This window comes from Topomyia yanbarensis, chromosome 2, assembly GCF_030247195.1.
Source record: "Topomyia yanbarensis strain Yona2022 chromosome 2, ASM3024719v1, whole genome shotgun sequence".
Taxonomy (NCBI): Eukaryota; Metazoa; Arthropoda; class Insecta; order Diptera; family Culicidae; genus Topomyia; species Topomyia yanbarensis.
The window spans coordinates 297,331,160-297,355,213 of NC_080671.1; the positions used below are offsets into that span (position 1 = coordinate 297,331,160).

At 37.5% G+C, this 24,054-nt stretch overlaps 1 protein-coding gene across 10 annotated transcripts in view; it reads right to left on the reverse strand.

Annotated features, from left to right (window-relative positions):
* Positions 1-24,054, reverse strand: part of LOC131683320 (PDF receptor) — a 688,155-nt gene that overhangs the window by 289,640 nt on the left and 374,461 nt on the right. For all 10 annotated transcript variants that reach the window (XM_058965190.1, XM_058965194.1, XM_058965191.1 and 7 more), the window contains one exon: positions 9,982-10,192. In XM_058965190.1, coding sequence (XP_058821173.1) covers positions 9,982-10,087 — 106 coding nt within the window. In that variant the 5' untranslated portion in view covers positions 10,088-10,192. The remainder of the gene's footprint in view (positions 1-9,981; positions 10,193-24,054) is intronic.

The following is a 24,054-nucleotide window of genomic DNA, read 5'->3' on the forward strand; positions in this document are numbered from 1 at the left end:
CCAGTTTGCTTTGGATCTTCGGTAGGTGAGGCTATTCATTATTAATTACTGCAAGGAAATCACTCGGCACGGAAGTCGTCTGGTTGGACGAAATATTACTTACCTTCACAATGGACTGACGCGAAATGAATGCCAGCTTGTGCGCTCGCTTTCTTACCCGCATCAGCGATATGATGCCGATAAAGTAGATCGATGGTGGCGCCACATCATCTGACAATGTTGCCAACCTTATCGTGAGCAGGGGTAGGACTCTGTTATTATTATTAAGCCCGGCTTGTACCTCACATCCTTCAACTTCTCTAAAAAAAAACTTCTCACATGCATCTTTTTCGTTCGAGAACAAAAAAAAATGACAACCATGCTTCCAAGTTCGAAACAAACAAGAAATGTTAACACCTTTCTTTTTTTTACCGATTGTATACAAAGTATGTTTTGGTACAGTGCATAACTGTTATACGAGATGCTTTCGATATGTCGTTCTGTTCGAAATCGAGGTATCTTACATGTTAAAATACGCATACTGAGATCTCGCATCTTCAAGCTTCACACTATCTCTCTCCCCTTGTGAACCGAATCATCGTTTGTTTGCACCGATTTAAAACGTCAAGACAGCTCAATACCAACGCAGTCGAATATGTATAATGATGTCATGATAAAACGAAACAAACAAAACGGTCAAAATAGAATTGAGTTCTGTCGTGATTGTCAACATTGGTATGCAGTTTTGTTTTCCATTAGGTCGTCGCTCTTCATTTGTTTAAAGCGCAGTAGGCATTGGAAGACGGATTTTAATGATTTAAAATTGTTTGGAGCGTTTGGCATGAAAACGTACGATATAGTAGTAAGTATATGGTACATAGTTTTGATATTCTACGTAACTTTTATTTTGTATTCTAGATCAATATTATTTTACCAACAAAAGTCAACGATTTCTTAGCGAATATGCTCTCTGGCTTGCCTTACGTAGTCCGACATGTGAACTGGAGGTCGTCTTTCTCTAAGCGGCCGAGCTGCCGCCGTTACCTCCGGAGGATTATAGTTAGAGGCTGACCCTTGTGAATTTGTGATTCTCCACTCATGCACTTTCTTGGTCTGTGTGACATGACGCCGAACGTGTCGACCATTATCATCACTCAGGAGTAAGCTACCGTTGTTTTCCTGAATCACGGTGTGCCGTTTCTTGTCGAATCTTGTTTCTCCTTTTGTTTTAGACTGTCTTTCAAGAATAACAACGTCCCCCGGGCGTACGCTGCACGGTTTCGCACCTCGTCGAGCATCTGCATGAGCTTTTGAATACAGTTTGGCTTCGGCGTCTCTTGCGTCCAATAATTGCCCATCTATATTCGCTTTACCACGGTTTAGTAGTGGTAGACCTCGACGGATTTTTCTTCCATACATAACCTCTTCCGGAGGCATCCTAGTGACTGAATGGGCTGCTGCATTATGTGCAATGACAGCTGCCTGCAGTTCGTCATTAACCCATTATGTTCTAGCGTATGAAATTTCATACGCAAAAACAACACATTTCAGGATCATACTTGTTATACAATAAAGGCGTTTTCAAACTTCTGGTCTTCTGTGAACGTTAATTAATAACCTATAATTTATAATGTGTATGCTCAATAATCTTTTTTTTATAAAATTCCATTGTTTTCGAATGCCAAATTTGGACAAAATTCAAACCAAAATATGATCAATACTTATTATTAAATTTTTCTTCTAAATCACTAATTCTTGTTTCGGATTGAGGACGAATGGCCATGAGAGGTATGAAAGATGTGCCTCAGTGCGAAAAAAATGGAAGAAATTGGTGAAACAGTTGCGAAAATTCTGCTGGTAGTTCAAGGTATGAAATTTCATACGCTAGGCTGCACCGATATCTTTTTTTTCCTAAGGCAAAATTATTTCCTCTTTAGGACCCGGAGGGGATTCACAACTTTCTCGCTGATTTTGACGTTGAATCAGTGCATTCAAGGTTAACAAATGCTTAATACGTTACAAATCATGCCTGGCTCGAACCAGAATATTTTTTATGTAAATTCTTGTAAGAAAATGTTCTTTTTCTTAAAATAATTGCAAAGATTGAAGGAAAGATGGTTTAATGGAAGGAACCAATCATGCGACAAAACGGCACGAAAGAGGTGAGAAGTGTTAAAATCATTCAAAAAGCCGCTAAATTAATGATCTCGCAAGGTTGAAGATATTATTCGATTTTATGCTAAATATAAGGACATTAGCCGAAATTTCTCTGTAATGATTTTTTGATACCCTATCAGCCCAGCGTATGAAATTTCATACGTTTGTTTTTCGCGCAACGAAACGTTTCAAAGGGGTTATTTTATTTTTCCCATACTTAATTCGGCATAATATGAGGGCTCACGAAGTATTTTATAAATTATCAAAAGTTTTAACATAGCTGGGTTATAATGGGTTAAAATTGCCCCCACTTGATGAAGCTGCGGACATCGCCTTATTTACGACTTTCATGAAATTCTCCACTAAACCATTCTGTTGAGGAAAGAATGGCGTGGAGAAAACTGTCTGTATTCCTCTTTCGTTGCAGTAGCTTTTGTAGTTTTCGCCGTTGAATGGTGGACCGTTGTCCGACTTTATAAGATCAGGATACCCTTCTTTGCTGAACACGTCATCGAGGATCTTCTTCATGTTTTCGAAGCTAGTTGATTTTACTGGTCTTGCAATTGCGTATCTCGATCTGTAATCGATTATGACTAATATCGAAACTCCTCCATATCTTGCATAAGGGCCATTGAAGTCGATTGCTATCGTTTCCCAAACCGTTTTAGGAGCAAATATACGATTCATCGGAGTGGGTTTCTCTGGCCTTCCGTTTATGGCACATGTCTCGCATGACTTAACCCAGTCATCCGCATCAGTGGCCATCCCAGGCCACCATACGCGCTCGCGAAGGATGCTCTTTAATTTTGCTGTTAATGGGTGGCCCGCATGTGCCACTTCGAGAGTCTTCCGACGGAGTTGTTCTGGTATTACAACACATCCTAGTTTCGTCAGCATACCGTTCTTTACAAACAGATCGTCAGAAACTGATTGATACCTACTCAAATGCTTCGGCCAGTCTCCGGAATGTAATGCCCTGTAGCTGATCGCCCATAGATAAGAAGAGCAGCTGTGATCGCCGTACGGGGTCAATAGCGTTTGACAGAGAGGCCGCAATCTCAAAATTCTCGATATATTTTGTCCACTCTTCCCACATCTTGTTCGCTTGTACATTTTTGGGAAACGGTTTCATTTGATCCCATCTGACGCTTGTACCACTTCCTGCGGGTTGTGAAAGTGGCAATGCTCGGAAGCTGCTCCAACTATCTTCCGCTTCGTTAGCTCCCACGCTATGTTCATGCTGACTTTTGCTTCCCGATGACAGCTCAGCGATAACTTTCTGCATATCAGCCAGTTGTTGCTTCAATTTTTCATTCTCCTGAGAAGCATCGACTGGAATTCGATAGTGGTTGTATCGGTCACTTTCACTGTCGTTGATTAGCTCTTCATATTCATTAACGGGCGATTTTGGAGCACGAACGTATCTTCCAACGTCCGGGTACTCCAATGTATCCGACTCGTGATCCGAAGCATCGAAATCATTTTCGCTCGACTGGTTGATGCGAACGTATGTGCCTTCTGCCATTTTTTTTAAAGTTTCTGGTTAAACGACAACGGTGTTTTGTCTGTAAATGTTGAAAATAAGATGTTTCATATCAGTATCATTCTTCAAAACATTTTTCATTTAAAATATTAGTTTTCTCAACAGACATTATTTAGTTATATATCTATTACTGTCTCTATAAAATCTATTACATTTCACCGCCAGCCCAAAACCCATATACTCAGGCATTATTATCAGAGTTCTTATTTTGCACCTCGTATTGTTAGGGACGGTTTTCCTAACACGCCATTTTGTTTCGACGTCAGGTGGTTTTCGTTACACACCTTTTCCCACTTGACGGTTATCTTAACACGCCATTTTGTTTCGACGTCAGGTGGTTTTCGTTACACACCTTTTTCACTTGACGGTTATCTTAACACGCCATTTTGTTTCGACGTCAGGTGGTTTTCGTTACACACCTTTTTCACTTGACGGTTATCTTAACACGCCATTTTGTTTCGACGTCAGGTGGTTTTCGTTACACACCTTTTTTCACTTGACGGTTATCTTAACACGCCATTTTGTTTCAACTCACCAGGTGGTTTTCTTTACACACCTTTTTCACTTCGCGGTTGTCTTAACACGCCATTTTCTTTCAATATGCCAGGTGGTTTTCATTACACACCCCTCGCTACTAATTTTTAAGTTCATCGTGATATCCCCGTGCCGAGTGATTTCACAAACTTTTTCGTCTGGCAGGATCGCCAATGTAAATTCCCAGTTTGCTTTGGATCTTAGGTAGGTGAGGCTATTCATTATTAATTACTGCAAGGAAATCACTCGGCACGGAAGTCGTCTGGTTGGACGAAATATTACTTACCTTCACAATGGACTGACGCGAAATGAATGCCAGCTTGTGCGCTCGCTTTCTTACCCGCATCAGCGATATGATGCCGATAAAGTAGATCGATGGTGGCGCCACATCATCTGACAATGTTGCCAACCTTATCGTGAGCAGGGGTAGGACTCTGTTATTATTATTAAGTCCGGCTTGTACCTCACAATCACTAGAGGCCAAACCATCGAAAATATTCACAGGGTATTTTTGGACGAATTGTTCGTAAGAATATTCCCCACAACCTGATAAAAATTAAAATTAGGCATGACTTACTACGATCAAATTAAAAAAAACAATAACTTTTTATGCTGACGAGGTAGAAAGTTGGTGTCTTCGACAAAGTTTAAGAAATGCTCGTAATAACGAATTTTGTTGAACTAGTTGAACTTGTAGGATTTAATGTTATCGATTTGTAAAGCGTTTTCTATGGCAATACCCTTAAATTTAGTTTTTTAATATAACTTTTTCCACTGTGACTTTTCGTGCAAACCGTGCTCCAGACAAATGTGGAGGCATTATAACCACATAATATTGTTGAACTGTATACGCAGTTGAACTTAGTGTAAAAAATTTAAAATTCTTCAACAACTCTAAAACAAATGAGTTTTTTTACAAGAGGTGTGCGCCTCGCCGCCGATTTCAGGTAAATTTATTATATGCAGTGTTCAACAGTATTTTTACATACAGTCTTCAATTTAATTTTTACATGCAGTCTTCAACAATATTATGTGGTTATAATGCCTCCACATTTGTCTGGAGCACGGTTTGCACGAAAAGTCACAGCGAAAAAAGCTATATTATAAAGCTAAATTTAAGGGGTTTGCCTTAAAAAACGCTTTATAAATCGATAACGTTAAGTCCTACAAGCTCAAGTTGTTCAACAAAATTCTTCATTGTGAGCATTCCTAAAACTTTGTCGAATACTCCAACTTTCTACCTCGACAGTATAAAAAGTTATTTTTTCTAGTTCAATCATAGTAAGCCATGCCTCAATTTAATTTTTATCAGATTGTGGGGAATATTCTTAGGAACAATTCCTCTAAAGATACCCTATAAATATATTCAATGGTTTGGCTTCTAGTGACGTTTTTGGCATTTCCGACCACTGTGCGTTGCCTACTGGCTCGTGGTGCATTCGGATTGGTTTGTAGTAGTTGTTAAGCCAACCGACTAAACTTGAACCTCATGTATCCCGTAATCCTCATCCATCCGGGGCAACCGTTAAGTACTGCTTTAGTAAGGATTGTGTTCTTGCTTATTTTGTTTTGTGTTAATCGTCATCCATATCCATCCATAGCTTTTATCCATAGCTACTTTTCCTTACTTGCTGTCGAACCTTCGCGATATATCTCACCTGCTCAGGTCTGCTGCAAATATCGTACCCTGTTGGTACATGAACCGATCCGGGGGTGTCGACCATAAGGATTTACATCTGTTTACAACCACCGGATTTCTTATCCTTCTTGGTGCTAGTCGTTCCTATTTATCTGCTATCTGGTGCTGAGAACTTCTTGGCGGCAGTATTTCACCCTATACCGATGCCCATTTTCGCGATCCATTTTGCTGCCACTCTAACGATATCCCAATTTTCTTCAACTTCGTGTTTTTCCTCCTTAACTGCCGTTGCTAGCCCGCTGACTGACATCTGCTGTCTACTCACTACTTTTGCTAATATAGAAGCTTGTCGAAACGTTAACCGATCCTTCAGAGAAGCCGTCCAACTTGACATATATCCCTTTCCAGCCACCCTCGCAAAGTTTCGTCCTTGGTTTCTTCATTGACTTGTTTCTAGAGTGACCGAACTCAAATGACATTTTATGTGTCCAAACGGTTTGCAGTATATTTTTTTCCTGGACAGGAAAATAATAAATTTCTAAAAGTAATTCAAAACGCTCATGGGGGCCTGCAACTAAGCTTAGGAGAATAAATATTCCTCCTTATTCTATTGCTTCTGGGCGCAGTAAAAGATGTCCCCTCTTCGGGTTCATCAGGTTTGCGTTCGTAAGTAGACAAGTCAGTATCGATATTCGTTGAGACGTTGAGATTATCTTCAGCTTTGCAGCAAAAAATTAAAGGGTTGTGTACAGGACACGACCACGGTGACATTAAAAATATAGCTTTTTTATCTATCACACATATCGACACACGTTCTTGTTCACTCGCCTGTTTTCATATGTTACAATTTGCTATATACCCTCCCCATTAAAACATAATTTATTGAAGGTCTTTTAACGGTAATCTATTAATTAATCAAGTATCTCACTAGGTGATTGGCATTATTTGGCTGATCCATCTAGTAAAAATAGGCTGGTCTGTCCAGAAAATATATTCAAAAGAAAAGTTCCATATTGAGAGCTGTGATGAGGAAACCCACGCCCGCCAACGGAAATATACAGATTCTCCATAAATTATGAAATTTCATTTTCCATTTAAATTTTCAATAATGTACTAATGAACTTAAGTAAACAATCTTAAGTGTAAGTATTTCTTGATCGATTAGTGGTGGAAAAATGAAATTATTTGATAAATTACATTGTTATGCAACGTTCGCACTACCAGTTAAAACGGGTTTTTATGCTATCTTGGTGACATTTTTCTTGTTGCTAATTATTAAAACGTGTTATAACTCTGTAGTGTAAACGTTGTATTATTAAACCAATTCTGCAGCGTTTTATGTTATATAGGTGTTTTATGTGGTAATAGGACTGACATAATTATATCTTCAGTACAGCGGTTTGTTTCATAATTTAAAACAGATTTATTTTAAAATTTAAATTAGTATACCCAACCGTATTTGTTGTATACCTTAAAACGCAATTAGAACTGTGTTTTAAATACATAAGGTAGGACAGATATTCTGACTGGTTAAACTGGGAAAACAATTTTAAGTCCAGTAACGCTTAAGACATGGCTTGAATTTGAATCGAAAAAGAACACCCGCTTCAACTGCTGCTGGGACGGTAAGTTCTGTTTTAAAATTTTCCGTTGTGTGCAGTACGAAACAAAAGTGTTTGAAATTAGAAAACAAAAAGTTCTGCTGGAAATGTGATTGTTTCCGATGCAATTACACTCAGATTTTTCACGCAGGGGATACAGGCCGTGTAAATGAAAACCGCGTAAATTTAAAAAAACGCGTTAATGAAAACCGCGTAAATTTCAAAATCCGCGTAAAAAACCTGAGTGTACTCTCCTATATAAAATACTACGCTGCTGAACAGTGCAATAACTACAGAAGCACGTTGTCAGATGCCTTACTGATAAAAAACATATAACCGAAATATGAAACATGAAAACCAATTGGGTCTTTACCCTACGCAGCTACAAAGCGCCGTAAACATGGATTAACAAGTTACAACGCACACGCATGCATAAAAATAAATATATTTTTTTCAAACGCAACACTCTTAAGCAGCACACACCGTATTGAATTAAATCCAAACCACCCCGCCCACCCACTTTGCAAATCATTCTGTGACACCATGCTGGTACCCGACAAATCCGCACACGGCCACCGCTGCCGAAAATGCATAGCGTCTACCGCTTATTGTAGTGCCCAGACGCTGCAGCCATGATCTTACCCGTTCGACATAAGAACAAAAACTGATTCAAACGGGTACGCGTCACCTCTATTTATAAACTAACCGTATATGGTTTAGTCACTTAGGTGCGAGTGTGTGCAAATGCCAACGTTACCGAAAATCGATAGCGTTTATTGCATCGCCCGGAGACGACGTTGCTCGTGTGGGATAAGAGCAACAACTGATTTAAACGGACATGCGTTGCTTCTATTTATGACTTTTCGTGTTTCATTGAGCAACTAAGCTGCCCTCTTTTGACGGCTGTGTCTGAGAAATCTGCCTCACGAATGGTATTTTTCCCGTTTTTTGTGAACTTTTTAATTTTACCAATTTCCAAAAGTCTACTTTTATTGGGGAGATATTAAATTATTACCAATATTTAAGTTAGGTGTTTCTAAATCGGTTGGTGTATGAATGATTAAAATCCATCTAGTAATATCGGAGTTATAAGCGTGCAAACCTTACATAGTTTCGTTACATGGGAGATAGTCTAGATTTTAGAATGACACCTAGCCCCAGATAGTGGAGTAAGACATTTTTAATGTCAAAAAAAAACACTTAGAGCGTCCCTGAAGAGAACACTGGAGTGTTCTCTAGCGCTGTCTGTACGTTGTACATGTCGTGAGATCATGTGGGCTTCCACCACAGTCCAGACACTTTTCAGCTTCCTTTCCACAAGAATTATCGACATGATTCCCAATGCATTTCCCACAACGAGCCTTATTGCTACAATGTGTGTCCGAAATCCGAATTGTTTGTAATTAGTTCAGTTAATGATTATAATTTTATTTCGACATCTATAACATCTTCAGGCAAGTGAGACAAGAATGGGGAATGTAATATAGTAGCGGTGCTAAACTCTTTGAACTGTATCCAGACAGCTCACAAGAAATGAAACACCGCCACTGCTTTGCTGGTCGAATAACGATCAACGCGCACACACAAAAGAAGGAAAAAAGGAGGCGGAGAACACATAAGATAATCTTGAAAGTGGATTATCGGGCATCGCAGTATAGGCTGTCTAACGCAAAACTTTAAATAGCCATGCGCCGCCTGTCTCTCATGACATGAACCAAGAAAATGATTTTGATTTTGACATGCACCATACAACTCGCGAACAAAATCAATAGATACGCAGTAAAACGTACTATTTCTTAACGAAATCTAAAGGCACGGGGAAGAAAGTAAATTTTCTTTAAATGCCAGTCTTATTTTTTGTAAACAAATAACTTTTTTCAAATATCTTTAAATTACGATTAAAATTTTTCATTCGGTGCAAAAACACTTTTCTAACCCTTTAACGATTGAATTTGGTTCGCAAATGATACTTTTAAAGAGAAATTGACGGTTTTTATGACAAAAATTTTATTTTGCTTGTAATTTGACAGCTCCATTAACAAACATGATCATTGTGACTGCAGCGCAGCCCTATGTGTCATTTATTCGTTAGACAACGAATACTTCACAGTGTATAGTGTACACGCAACCATAAAATAACCTACAGAATAAGTTCTTTTAACTTAAATTTAGGTACTTTTGAGCTGTGCGTCGCTTTCGCACTTATTAGTGTTGTCAAAAACAAAACGAGAAGTCGACTCAGTGGAGGTCTTCCGTGCAGTAAGGTACTTTTAAGTTGTTTGGGGTATACTCAAAATTAGGTAAATTCAACTTAAATTTAAGTAAATTAAACTCAAGGTTGAGTTATTTTTTCGCCGTAGTTAAATGGAAACTACCTTCAACACGGTTTACCTAATTTTACCTTCCTGCACGATACCACGAGATTGAGTTAAAAGTACTGAATTTTAGGTAGTTTTTCGGTGGCGTGTAGGCTTATCGGTTGGAGAGTCACCGAGACAGTTGTTTTGTGTAAAAAAACTCCAACTCACCTGTATTAGGAATGACAAACTCTTCATATTTAAGAGCACATGAATCAAGTGTCGTATTAAGAGATAAGTGCGACGCATCACTGGATGAACCGGGAAGTGAAACCATGTCGAATCATTACGTCGGATGTTGGTCAAATATCGTTGCCTCTGATTATTAACGTTGTATTGACCTGATTTAGACTATTGTAAATTTTCTTCGTTGGAACATGATCTGTAATAAAAAAAACGTCATAGTTAGATGAGTGGTATATTGAGTCATCCCTCATATTTTCATTTGAAATATTGTAACAAGGGCCTAGCTCTGCGTAGGTCTATGATGATATTTGGTTGAAGTTACTGGCTGTAGTTTTTCTGCTGGTTTAGAACATTTGTTTCTCATATAAAGTCATTTGAAATGAGGAGCTTAGGAAATAAATGCGTTCTCGTGGACATCCCGAAAACAGCGTCAAATAAGTTTGAGTTTTGATAGCAGACGAGGGACTTCATGATAAAGCACCCGATAGATCGGAAAATATTTTCCAAAACCTCCATTTGTGCAGAAAAGCTATATAAGATTAAGGTGCAAAGAATTGTACCTTCTCTGCGAAAAATAATGTACTGATAACACAATGCAATCACTTTGAAAATCAACATTTCAATCATGGCTCAGTTTGACGCGAAAAACGAAGTGACGGAACCATGTTTTTACCCGCACCATGCAAGATAAAATGGGATTTCCTGAAAAATATACTCGATGGTGTTTACGTCACTTTTGCATACAAGGGCAGTGCAGATGAGAATCATCCCGACGATAAGGCGTACTCCCTCCGACAATATTGTTCTGTATGCACTCGCAACTGGTCGACGTGGTTGTTGAAGCTCATCCGGTCATCGATTATCATTCTCAATTTCTTCAGTGCACGATTCGATGCAACCATGTGACCCTCGACGTCGATCTGCATCCGCTGAACCGCTTCGCACCAACAACACCACCGTCTTGTGGTGAGCTATTTGCAGCTTGACCCCGTTCATCCAGCTCACGATCGCGTTAATTCTCTCCGTCACCGAAACAACCACTTCTTTAAGTTTCTCATCTATCACCGCTATGGACACGTCGTCCGCGAAACCCACGATTTCCATTTCCCTGGTCAACCGCAGTGTTAAGACCCAAACGTACATCCCGTTCCAACGAGTTGGGCGGAGAATGGAGCCCTGAGGAAAGCACGCTGTGACTCGCATTGATTTCTGCCCTTCGTATTTCTCGTACAGCAGCACTCTACTCTGGGAGTAGCTCTTCAGGATCTGGGATAGATAGTCAAGAACCCTCATTCTGTGCAGCGCTGCAGCGATGGCTTCCCAGCTGGCGCAGTTAAATGCATTTTGCACATCTATCGTGATCACAATGCAGTATCGAACTCCTCTTCGTTGCTTAGATGCCTTCTCAGCACTCTCGAGTACTGTCCGAATTGCCTACACTGTCGATACTCCTTTGCGAAATCCGAACTGCATCTTGGAGATGGCTGGACCGTTTGCACAAACTTAGTCCCAAATAGGGTTGGGAAAACCGAGGAATTTAATAAAAAAAAATACTTTCGGTATTGGAAATGAAACCGATAAAAGCGGTGAAACCGGTAACTAGAAAGAAAATAAGAATAACGAGTGGTATTTACATGTATTTTGTCTTGCAGATTTACTTATTCCAGCATAATTTGATATGCACTGTTTCAAATGGATGCCTTTTGGGTTGTTATATCGAGCTCTATTTCAACCGGTTATAAAGTGTTCAAAAACAGGCGAGCTAGCTTTAAATGGAACCTTATTTAAGGACATTGCTAAGTAAAAAGGTTTAAAAGTGTTTCGAAAGATTTAAGTTTTAAATAGTTCTTTCTGACAAAAATACCGTTTTTATGCTTAAAAACCGGTATTTCGGTATTGGATATTTGGACGGTTTTACTAGTTTTCGGTAACTGTGAAACTGGTACTGTAAAATGGGGGAACATTTCGAAAGTTTTTCGGATAACTTACTTTAATTCAAGTAGATGTATCTGTTTGCATTTGTAAAACAAGTACCGGTACCCTCAGATTGAAAATGTTCCAATTGTTGTGTATATTATTTCGATTTACCATAACAATAAATTTAGCATAAAACGGGGTATCTTTGATCACCGATGTAAGTTTGATTAAATGAGGTTTTTTCACTAACGCGCGATAAGACGATCCCCTCTAGCAAAATCATCGAAACAAAAAACAAACCATATTCTAAAAATATTCAACATCTATCGGCCACGATGACTTCGTCCTTTATTGTACTTTTTATGACAATAAAATCAATTTGAAAATGATATAATTCTCATGCATGGTTTCCATCTGTTCAAACAATTCCTTGTATATTAATAAAATCAATCAATTTCAACTGAACAACTGATAACTTTTTTAGAAACCTTAAATATTTTTGTCCAATAATTCATGTTCAAAATCCGAGAATTTTGTTGGTAACTATATAATTTCGACTACTTTCCTGAAAAAGTTCGATAAAAGTTGGCTGTATCCTTCAAGGCAATTTTATTTTCTTACGAGACGGCATAATATCGGGTCATGAAATTGCCTAGGGATATGCAACTTACACAGCATTCCGAGCGTTACCTCTCATTTCGATACACATATTTTGCTGATCAAAGTTACCCCGAAAACAACGATTGAAAATTTACAACAAATTATAATCATGGAATGGAGTAATATAAGAAATTCAACTGACATAAACCTAGATCTGTTTCTCGAACTAGTCGAATTTTGCGTTAACAATAGCTACTTTCGCTTTCGGGACAAATACTACAAGCAAACGTTTGGTACCGCCATGGGCAGCCCCCTATCGCCCATTCTTACCGATATTGTGATGGAAAACCTACTAAAAACCGTAACCAGAAAACTACCATTCACCATTCCCGTCATCTAACAAACTTCCATTCTTAGATACAATCATCACCCGTAAGTTTGATTAATCTCTATCCTCCCAATGGTACGCAAAACCGATAGCATCAGGTCGCCTCCTCAACTACCAATCATTCCACCCACCAAACAACTACCCGTCATCACTCATCAACAGACTCATTCATCGTAGCAAAAACGCATATCGCACTATCAACATCATCGACTCACCCGTTGTGAGCATTCACAATCAATGTTGCAAATATTCTTCGCCGAACTAGTTCATTCGTTCATCATCGATGCGATATTCGTCGTGTTATTCACCCATGCCTCGAATAATGCTGCCCCGTTCGTCGCACGGAAGCACAGAATCAGCGAAAATGAATAATACAAACAACCAAAAAATCCGAATCTGATGTCTGCTGTTCGCTGCTTGTTCGCATCGTTGTTTGTTGAATTTAGCCGTTCATGCAATGTTCATGCAAGCCATTCTTCGCTAAGGATTCTTCGTTCTTCATTCCTCCTGCATTGCGACCAAGAAAAACAAATTTATTGTTCTTTGATGGTAGGGTCAGAGCTTCATGACTGAAGTGGTGCAGAAATGCTTGCTATGTTCAGAATAGGATGACTTTTGCTATAAACAACAATTAGTAGTACATAATGATTATTTGCTGATGTCTTTATCAGATTTTAAACAAGAAGCTGCGTAAGCAAAGCAAAACAAATCAATTACATTTGTAAATCTGCGGATGTCTCGCGGGCGAAAACCGAATCAACACAATTATGAATCTACATACTAGACTATTGGTACTTCAAATAACTTTTTTTTCTAATGATGAAATCAACACTGGGTGATAGTTTCCTTGAATATAATTTTAATGATGTTCTTAGGACCATTTGGCACAAATAGCAACCTTAAGACGAAATACTCTTATATAATATAATTTCTATATCTATAGAAGTATAATCAAGCCACAAGTTTTTGACAAATCGATGCATTCCGATTTCAACCAAACTTAGCAAATATTCAACTTTTTGCCAAAACTGAACCGGTTAGTCTTATACCCTAGTATCAATTGAGGTTTTATCGTACTTTTATAGCCACTCATAACATTTAAATTGCACTTGTAGCGTGCTATAAATCTTCAATTGTTGCTTGTGAACATAAGTTTTTGTACCATGAAAAACTATTGTTTAGCTTAAATAGCAGCTAATATGGTTTTAATTTCAGCAAAATCTAGCATGTTTTCAATAAAGTTGTACTACAAATCATTACAGAAAAAATGCTGAATATGTATGTATCTCCCTTGACATGACATCAAGAAATAAAATTTGGATATATTCTATTAAGGGGCTACACCACTGTAGAGCACGCCAAACATGTCATAAAAATAGACACAAAATGAATTAAAAAAGCTAAGCAATAAAAAAATCCTTCTACTGTGAAAATTTCCAAGCGTTCAAAAATCATTTGTTCGAGTTACGGCCAGCTCAAAAAAGTGGCTTCGAGAAAAACGCGGTACACACGAGATATGCATGAGGCATTGCGGTAGAATTGAAAATCTGAATATTTATGTATTGTTTTCGTCTTCCATGTTTTGGGATATGATTTTTAACATTCTAAAGCCATGTTTGACTAATAAATTGAAAATCGACTTTTTTTATTCTACAGTGCTGTGACACTTTAAAACCGTTACTAAATTTATCTAAAAAATTTAGTAATTATTATTTAACATAAATGTAATCTCTGGACATATTAAAAAATATTTTAGAGCGCATGAGATGTTTAAGGACACTAACCACTAAACTATTTTCATTTGAAAGTTATAAGAACTTCGTCGTCTTCGAATAAAGTGCCTGAAAGTGAAAACTGTTTTTTCCATAAAGAATATACGAAAATGGCCCGAAAATGCCAAAACAATTTTTTTAAATGTTGCAATATTCATTCAAAATAAAGTGTTCACAATTTTTTCATGGAACAAACTAGAGTCTAGGGAATCGATATGTCAAGACATATCAATCCTCTAGTCCAGATTTTTAAAGGCAAAAGTTTTCTTCTAAAATTTCAAAATTTCTTTTGTGGAGAAGCCCTAAATAATTTGAGAAATGGACGTTAAAAACATCATTGCTCCGATGATAGAGTAGGGGAACATGGGGAGACTTGACCAAGCGTAAGATTCGACATTTGGCTATAACGTATTCTATTTGGTCTTTATTTTTTTTTCAATATTTTTATACTTGTTTCGATCCCTTAAGGTAATTATAAATATTTGAAATGAAAAAACCTTTCATCATAGAAAATATTCTGCTCGGGGCCGCCGTACACTAATTACGTAAGGCTTTTTTAGAACTATTCAACCTCCCCTGCCCCCAGATAAGAGCTCGTATGATTTTGGTGAGCTCCCTCTCCCCCTACACAAGATTTTATCATGCTTTGTGTAATTAAAAATCATATTGTTAATTCATTAAATTATTCGATAGCGAAAACGATACTTATTGAATTATTAAAAGAAAACTCAGGACAAAATTTAACTACGCGCCAAAAAACTATAAATTTTATCATTGACGTAATTGCAAACATGACACGATTTAACAAACCGTAATACACGAAATAACTAAACATTAAACATCACCGTGTTCCATTTAATTTTACATGAAACGTATTTTCCATGACATAAAATTACACTTACTGTCATTCAGAACAAACGCCATATGTGGAGTAAAATTACATGATTTACAAAATTCAATGTCATGTGAAATTAAAATCAAACATAAAACTAAGTCATTTTTGATGGTCGTATATGTCAGGATCAGGAGACGTAAATTGATACGATTTTTTCTAAGTGTGTGTATAATCATCTGCAGTAATTTCATTTGCATCCTAATCTCGCCCAGTAGAAATTTCAGAATACATTTTGGGAGATATTTAGAAACTCCGATTTGTTCCACATAATTTGCTTCGCTATATTCCACTTCCTTTGAATCTATTTCCTTGTGATGTAGAACTCAAAAGAAATTATAACCTCTTCTCGTGTGAATTTGTTCGGAGTTCCAACTATAACGCTTATCGTACGCATAGTTCCGACAAGGATATCTTCGAATTTTCTTGAAGTAAAATACAGTTCACACTCTGGAACTATATGGCCAACAAGTTCTTTGACAATCACATGACAGAAAATTTTTCATATACCTTGCGGGTTTGAAGCGAAAGTTTGAAAAGAAGGATGTTGGCCTAACAACACGAAGGGTCTCAACACTTCTTAACTTGTAAAGCAGATTGTGATTCCAGTTTCCGATCAGAACAATGTACCACCAAGAGTCAAGAAATTTCTGTAACTGCTCCAAAACCATCGACAATTAAACCGCCCCTTTCGTTGGCAACAATAAACAAAATTCCATAACTAATTTAACAATCATATTCTGTCGCTGCAAAACACTTCAATTTGAGGTCTGCATTTCCATGACCATGATGTACAGTATGTGCTCATTTTGTTTGATATATGAAATGTTCATGGCACAAATAAGACATAGTTTCTTTTCTTATGAGAAGAATATTTTTCTTATCGATTTCATTTTTCATGCATGTTTTATGATATTACTTAAGAAAGGACAAACCTTCCCTCCCCCAGGTGAGAATTGGTAAGATATTTTGAAACACCCACTCCCCCCATATGTCCTTACGTAATTAGTGTATGACCCCTAATTAATAAATATACGTTAAATGGTGTATTTTTACCAAACTGTGGTACCTACTGTTAATGTTAACCACGTCACAAAAAATCTCACCTTAACATCAATCTATCTTTATAACACTAGTTAACAAAGTTAGCAGTTATGGTTGAATTCGTGAGATGTGCACATGCAATGTAATCATTATAGCTAATCCCTAAAAGGGGATGCATTAAAAAAATTAAAATTCAGCTATTTTATATTTTTTGTTGCTATCTAAGGATCTCGAAAATATGGAGTAAAATAATTACAGCACGTTTTTTATGCCAAGTCGGTGGGGGAACAAGAAGTAATATTTGTATTGTGCATATTACACCCACAACACAGTTCATTCTACAGCTAATTTACTTTTAAACAACCGTGCTGATTAAGCGATTTCGTCGTGATACTAGCAAAACATGCGCAATAGGTTAAATTATTGTGATATAACACCATGTGCAGATTAAAATCAAAACTTCATCCAAAAGAATTTTGTTTTGCTTATGCCGAGTTTTATCACCAAACATGGGTTCTATCTCCTTTGAATACTTGACAGACAAGGCTTCTATTAAGATTGTACTATATTTACCAAATATTGCCTTGATTCGGCTGTTAATTTAACCCATAGTTTTGTACTGAAGAACCAGTAGCACATTGGCTTGTTCCGAACAGTACAACGCATCAGAATACAAATATAGTTCTTCGCGAGCCATCATTCTGCGAAGATAAAATTGAAATCATCTTCGCCAAAAGTTGTAAACGATCATCGCTATGGTGATGAATGATTTGCTGAAGATTTTATCCGTCATTCGCTTCATAGCTTCCTCGTGCTGTTCATTCGGTCGCTCGATGCGCAGCAAGGCAAGAGTGTATGGATAAGGCAGTCGGATGAACACGGATTGGCAGTCGGCTTCATTCGTGGGTGAATATCAACAGCAAGTTGAATATAACAGCGAAGAACGATGTGGGACGAATGCAGGTGATTCATATTCACCGTGCTTCGTCGCGATGAAGATTCTGAAGCAACATTCACAATGTAAACACATTACCAAGCAACATAGATCACAGCTCAGATGCAACACAGATCACTCAGGTTTACCGATCACTGCCACACATTCCATCAGCCCTTCAATAGCCAATATTCTCAAAACGGATTATCCAAACGTAAAAATAACAGCAAAGCCCCTCAATGCAATATCGGGGCTACTACAAAACATAAAGAATCCTATAGATCCTCTACTGCATTTGAACATCATCTACAGTCTACCGAGTGACTCCTGGCCGATGTGCTATATTGGTATGTCCCGCAATCAGCTGAAAACACGGCTGTATGGCCACAAAACCAATATTAACCAATACCAACGACTGAAAGAGGAAGGTGCGACAAACAGTGATGAGCGGATGATTAGTCTCGGAGAGAAAACTGCTCTCATCGAACACATGAGCCGCGTCCTTAAATCCACCAGCAACTCATCGGTATTTTGATGACTTTTTGTTGCGGGAGAGTAAAGCGACGCGCTGTGACACCAGTGTGCAACATAAACAAACCTTGATTATGTTGCGCGAGAGAGAGATCATCACATCAGACAGCTCAACAATCCATCGTACGGTGAGGGCCGATGATTTGGTCAACAAACGGCATCGAGAGGAAAGAGACTTTTAAAGTACACATACCAATACACCAGTTATTTGGCATGCGCTAGTATTGAATTGCTGGTGAATAAGTTTCACTTCTGCGTGTCAGTCGAGTGAGCAGTTTAGAAACTGATTGGACTTGCGCCTGTCGTTTTTTCCTATTTTCGGCCTGGGCAACTTATGCGCATCTTATGTACATTTTAGTTAATAAATTGCTTATCCTAAACACTAGTTGCGCACTCTGAAAATAAGACAATAAACAAAGAACAAGTTCACTATCTCGCTTTTCAATTGCAATCAGAATACTTTTCCTTTATGGACTATTCTTTAAATGCATTTTTTTAGCTTCCTACAGTTAATTATATAGCTATTTGAGTGTTTTTCGTGTTGGGTCTACTAAAAAGGTCTATATGTACTCGTCTCAATGCTTCAGGCATTAATTGAGATGAAACCAAAACTGTTATTAGCATTTATAATTTAAGTTTGATTCGGTGGTAAGTAGTTTCTTCAAAATTGTTCGCGCTTTTGAAGATTCAAAATTTGAATATCTCATCTTCAGTTCAGTGTTTTCCGCACAGCTGAACGGTCAGTTAATTTTTTCAATTAATAGTTCAGCAACGTGGCTTCAATTTACTGATTTTCAGTAATATATTTTCCGAGTTTCAGCAAAACAAACGTCACTTGTACTGAGATCTTGGTTAGCTCGGCTGCATAAAACTTGGTAAAAAGTTGCGGAAAAAGTGAGAGTCGGTAGAACAAAATTAGTGGTGTAGCTTCCAATCTGCTTATTTCGTTGACGTTGGAAAATGCCTGTATATTTTTATGAAAATATAAGGTAATGAGCAGATTTTCTCCTTGTTTCTATTATCACCCTACCTGTTAGATCAGAAAAGCACCTAAGCCTAAACAAACAGTATATTTACTGTTGGAAAATAATTCAAACAATAATACGTTCAATGTTGCTGATGTATACCAATCACTTAAGGGACCATAGATGTTTTTCTACGTTTTCTGATCCGTCTTAAAAAAAATCATCGAACACGAGAATGTCAAATATATTGAGGTCTCTTGCGTAGTTAAAAACACACTTCAGTGTTTAAATACAATATTTGGCGACATGCAAAAACTGTTTTACTGCCCCTCTTCGGTACCTTGAAATTGTTTAGGCAAAACAGATAAAAAGCGCAATAGTTGCAATGCTATTTTGAAAATACTTTCGAGAGTCCACAGAGTTCCAGAACAAAGAATAAGCCAGCGGTCACTGCTTGATGAATGTAAAATTTACAAATTTTACATTAAATGCGGTGTTGTTTTTGTCGAAAGGAATTTTTTAACTTTAATTGGAACTAATTGGAATTTGAATTCGAGTTTGTGTAAAATTGGTCAATTCATATTCTAGAACTTATATGGACCTTAATTCAGTCACCAGTATATATTAATATCAGTAAATCTACTAAAAATGCTTCCGAAAAAAAAACTCTGAGTTGAAATGAGAAATTCATGAAGTTTCAATCTTATTTTAGTTGAGATTTTCTACATGCTTTAAAAATTATTATAAAGGTTTTGAATCAGTTTTATCGATTGACCACATTATCTTTGTACAGTATTATTGAGGCCACACATGATCCATTTCGGCACCGATTCGTGTTGGCCAACCGCATCAAAGACATTATTTACCAAACTCTGAATTTCTAACAAACAATTTGGTTTCAAAAACATTTAAATATGGCTTTAAATAATTTTGAATTATTTGTTACAAAAATGTTACACCTAACGAATGGCTAACATTTTTCTCGTTGTTTCACTTCATATAGTTTCGTAGTAGGTAGGGGAAACTGGTCGGTTGCCGTCACTGGTCGGTTGTCGACAATTGATTCGTAGGTTCTGTACTACAACCAAAATATTTGTTGAACAAGTGAAAACCTGCTTAAAATTTTTTTGATCATTTGCTGAGTGTTATAGAAAGAAGCAGATCGATCGAAAAAGTATGCACATAGAATATTTACGAAGTGAATTAATTTTATATTGTGGTTCAAAAATTGAATGCCAATTCGCCACAATTGTTATTATTTATTTTACCCCATTTTTGTGGCAAATGCTTAATTCTCTCTAACCTAATCAATATGGGTATTTTCGGAACAGGCTTTACGAGTAGATACCAGAGATCGATTTTGGACGCAATTCTGAAAACCAAGATGGCAACTTCTGGTGAACCGTTTTTGATAATTTACATGGGAAAAGCCCATGGGTCGTGTTTTCACCGCTGGGTAGCACTGTATACACCGAATTGTCACGACCAGAGAGACAAGGGGCCATTCATAAACCACGTAGACCAAAATTTGAGAATTTGATTGCATTGCTTAAAAATATCCCATCACGGTATTACACTTAAATGAAAGCAACAGGAGCATGTCTTACCTGTGAGGCGATCGTATGCAAAAAGATGGCCGGTCGAGGTCGCTGCGATCAATGAGCCCTTTGGCTCGTCGTTGCTAACGCTGGTGTGCGTATACGAGCAATGCATTAATGGCTCAAAAAAATCGTGCTCAAGGCATTTAGCTGAATACAATGCGATCGTCCCGATCTGCCATGCCAAGCTTTGTAGCGGTAATATTTTATGCGGGCGGCCATTTTGTTTTAGTCTTACGATTGATTATATGCAATTATGCGATGTTATTATGTTAGAACAAAAGGAAAACTATTTGTTTTGTGATTTGAATATAAAGTGGTTGTCCCGAACCGTCATGCCTAGTTTTCATTGCGGCAAGGTATTTTTGCTGATATTTATGCGCGAGCTTTTTTATTCAATTGCGATGTGGCGTACTGTAAGGGGCCGTTTATTTACCACGTGGACAAAAAACCCCTCTTTTCTGACCCCCTCGTGGACAAGTGTGGACGATTCATAAACCCCTACCCCTCCCTACGGTGTCCATGTGGACTTTCAAAAAAATGGGTAGTTTCATAAAAATGGGATCTAGAAAATTTTCCCATGTGGAAGACTAATATGAAGCAAACCTTATGAAAATCGTTCAAATCTCAACGACTTATGATATTTTATATTTACATTTCAAAGATTCATCACAAATAACCTTTGAATTCTTGAATTGGTTCGTAATTTCAACCTCTAGCTATGAAATCCAAAATTGATGTGATTAGACCATGTTACAGGTAGAGGAGCCCGTATTCATCTCATTAGTCAGGATATCACACTCTTTCGTTGATAACTCGACTTAGAGTTAGTGGATTGCGCTTAAATAGGTATCATCATCTTCGCTTCGTTCCTAAGAAGCAGCACAGTTTAAAAAATTTTCCTGGGAATTGTAAAATACTCGCGTTTGAGCGAAGCGAAAAGTCGAGCACAACGTACCCTTATTCATCCTACCATTTGAGCTAATGCGTTGAATAGAGATAGCAGATACTGCTCTAACTAATGTGTTCAAATGGGTGAGATGAATATAGGTGTTAAGATGAATTAGGGAGCCCTAGTTAAAAAATTCTGATTCTTTTTCGTGCGAGTTCTTATGATTTTTTCGATCATAGTCTTCATAGATGTTTTCAATTTTCACACGTGATGCACACGCATATACTATGCTGTTATAAGCACTTGGACTATTTAAAAATCTTGAAAAAATTGAATATAACCGCTCACACCAATGACAATACAAATTTGTTTCATTTTTATATAAAAAACAAAAATATGACGACGTGGACATTACCCATACCCCCATCCCAATGGACAAGCATGGACTTTCTCGTGACCTCTACCCTTTCCTAAATGGTTCACGTGGTATATGGATGGCCCTTAAGGCGATTTTTGCGAAATATAATATATGCATGCGGCTGCTGAGTTTTTTCTTTGCAGGCTACAAAGCAGCCATTTTTCATGACAGGCGACCAAGCAGCAATTTTGCTAGTATGAAAAGGCACGTGGTTTGCACGCTTTCACAATTCTTTTTCTTTCGAGTCGCCATATTGTTTTGGGAAGCCTTTCAGTTTACACGCTTTCACTCTTTCCTTACTTGATTTAACCGCATGGGGGATTCTAACTGGATTCTTTTTACAATAACCGGCAGGATCGCCAATGAAAGAATTTGATTTTACCAATGCTCATTCTACTATTAAATTTATTCTATATCATTTTCACATCAATTTGAAAACACGCTTGTTTGGAATTATTATTTTTTTTATTTGTGATCATTTATCATTATTCCCGAAAATGTGGTGGGGGAGCAGAGTTACTCTTTAGACTCCCCCTCCTTCCTTCTGGCTACGTGCCAGCGTGGACTTAAGTCTGATTTGTCCTAATCTTTAGTTAAAATATAGGTTGCCTGAAACTCACTCAATTGCAATGAATGCGATCCGCCAGTGCAATAGTAGTACGTAATACTCGCACCAGTTTTTCACATAGGTACATATATCGTGCATCTAATGAAGAATGATGTTGAAAATGCCTTTGATGGTAGTTGAAATGAATAAATTTCCTTTTTTTAATGTTTCTCTGAAAAAAAAATCTGTCCTTTGAAATGCAAAGAACTTTTTTAGCAGTTTATTTTTTGCGTGGATTTCGAAATTAACACGGTTTTTTTCAAAAAAATATTCTGAGTACTTTTGAATGCAAAAGACTTAGAAGATTTTCAGAAACCTGAAAGACGCGGGTCTGGAAGATTCCTTATGGCCCGCACCTCAACAATATGGATATTTTCGGAATGGTCTTGAAGTAGGTACCAGAAATTGATATTGACGCCATTTTTAAATCTAAGATAGCGACTTCCGGTTTAGCGAAATTCGCTATAACATAATCAGTATGGGATGTACAAATAGCTTTAATTAGGCAGTTGAATTTACTTGAATTTTAGCAATATGTTTAATTTGAATCAATTAAAACCCCCAACTCACATTACATACATCTCTTTCTTCTCTCATTTCCATTCTCACCGCACTCTTCAGGATGCACACATAAAAATATTTTACATTTCGCTGGTTTATGATTAGATCTTTTATTCGAGGATGTTTTGGATGATCGCCCAGATTTTCCATTCAGGAATTTCGGTTAACCGGAAGTCGCCATCTAGAATTTCAAAATGTCGTCAAACTCGACATTTGTCTCCTGCTCGTCAAAAACCATTCCGAAAATATTCATATTGGTTAAGTTGTAGAGAATCTCGCTAAGCCGGAAATCACCATCTTGGATTTCAAAATGGCTTCCAAAATCAATTTTTCATGGACAACCTTGGGCTGAAGAAGCTGATTTATTTATTTATTTATTCCTGGCACCTACTCGTTAACACCATTCCGAAAATACCTATATTGATTTGGTTACAGCGAATTTCGCTAAACCGGAAGTTGCCATCTTGGATTTCAAAATAGCGTCAAATATCAATTTCTGGCACCTACTCTACAAGACCATTCCGAAAATACACATATTTATTGGGTTATAACGAATTTCGCCAAACCGGAAGTCGCCATTTTGGATTTCAAAATGCCGTCAAACACACATTTCTGGCACCTATTCGTCAAGACTATTCCGACAATACCCATATTGCATGGGTTGTAGAGAATTTCGCTAAACCGGAAGTCGCCATCTTGGATTTCAAAATGACACCAAAAATCAATTTCTGGCACCTACTCGTCAAGACCATTCAGAAAAGACCCATATTGTTGAGGTGCGGGACATAAGGAGTCCAGACCCGTCTCTTCCATCTTTCCGAAAATCTTCTAAGTCTGTTGCATTCAAAAGGACTAGGCATATTTTTGTAAAAAACGAGATAATTGCGAAATCCGTGCAAAAAAAAAACTTTTAAAAATATTCTAAGTCTAAATATATTC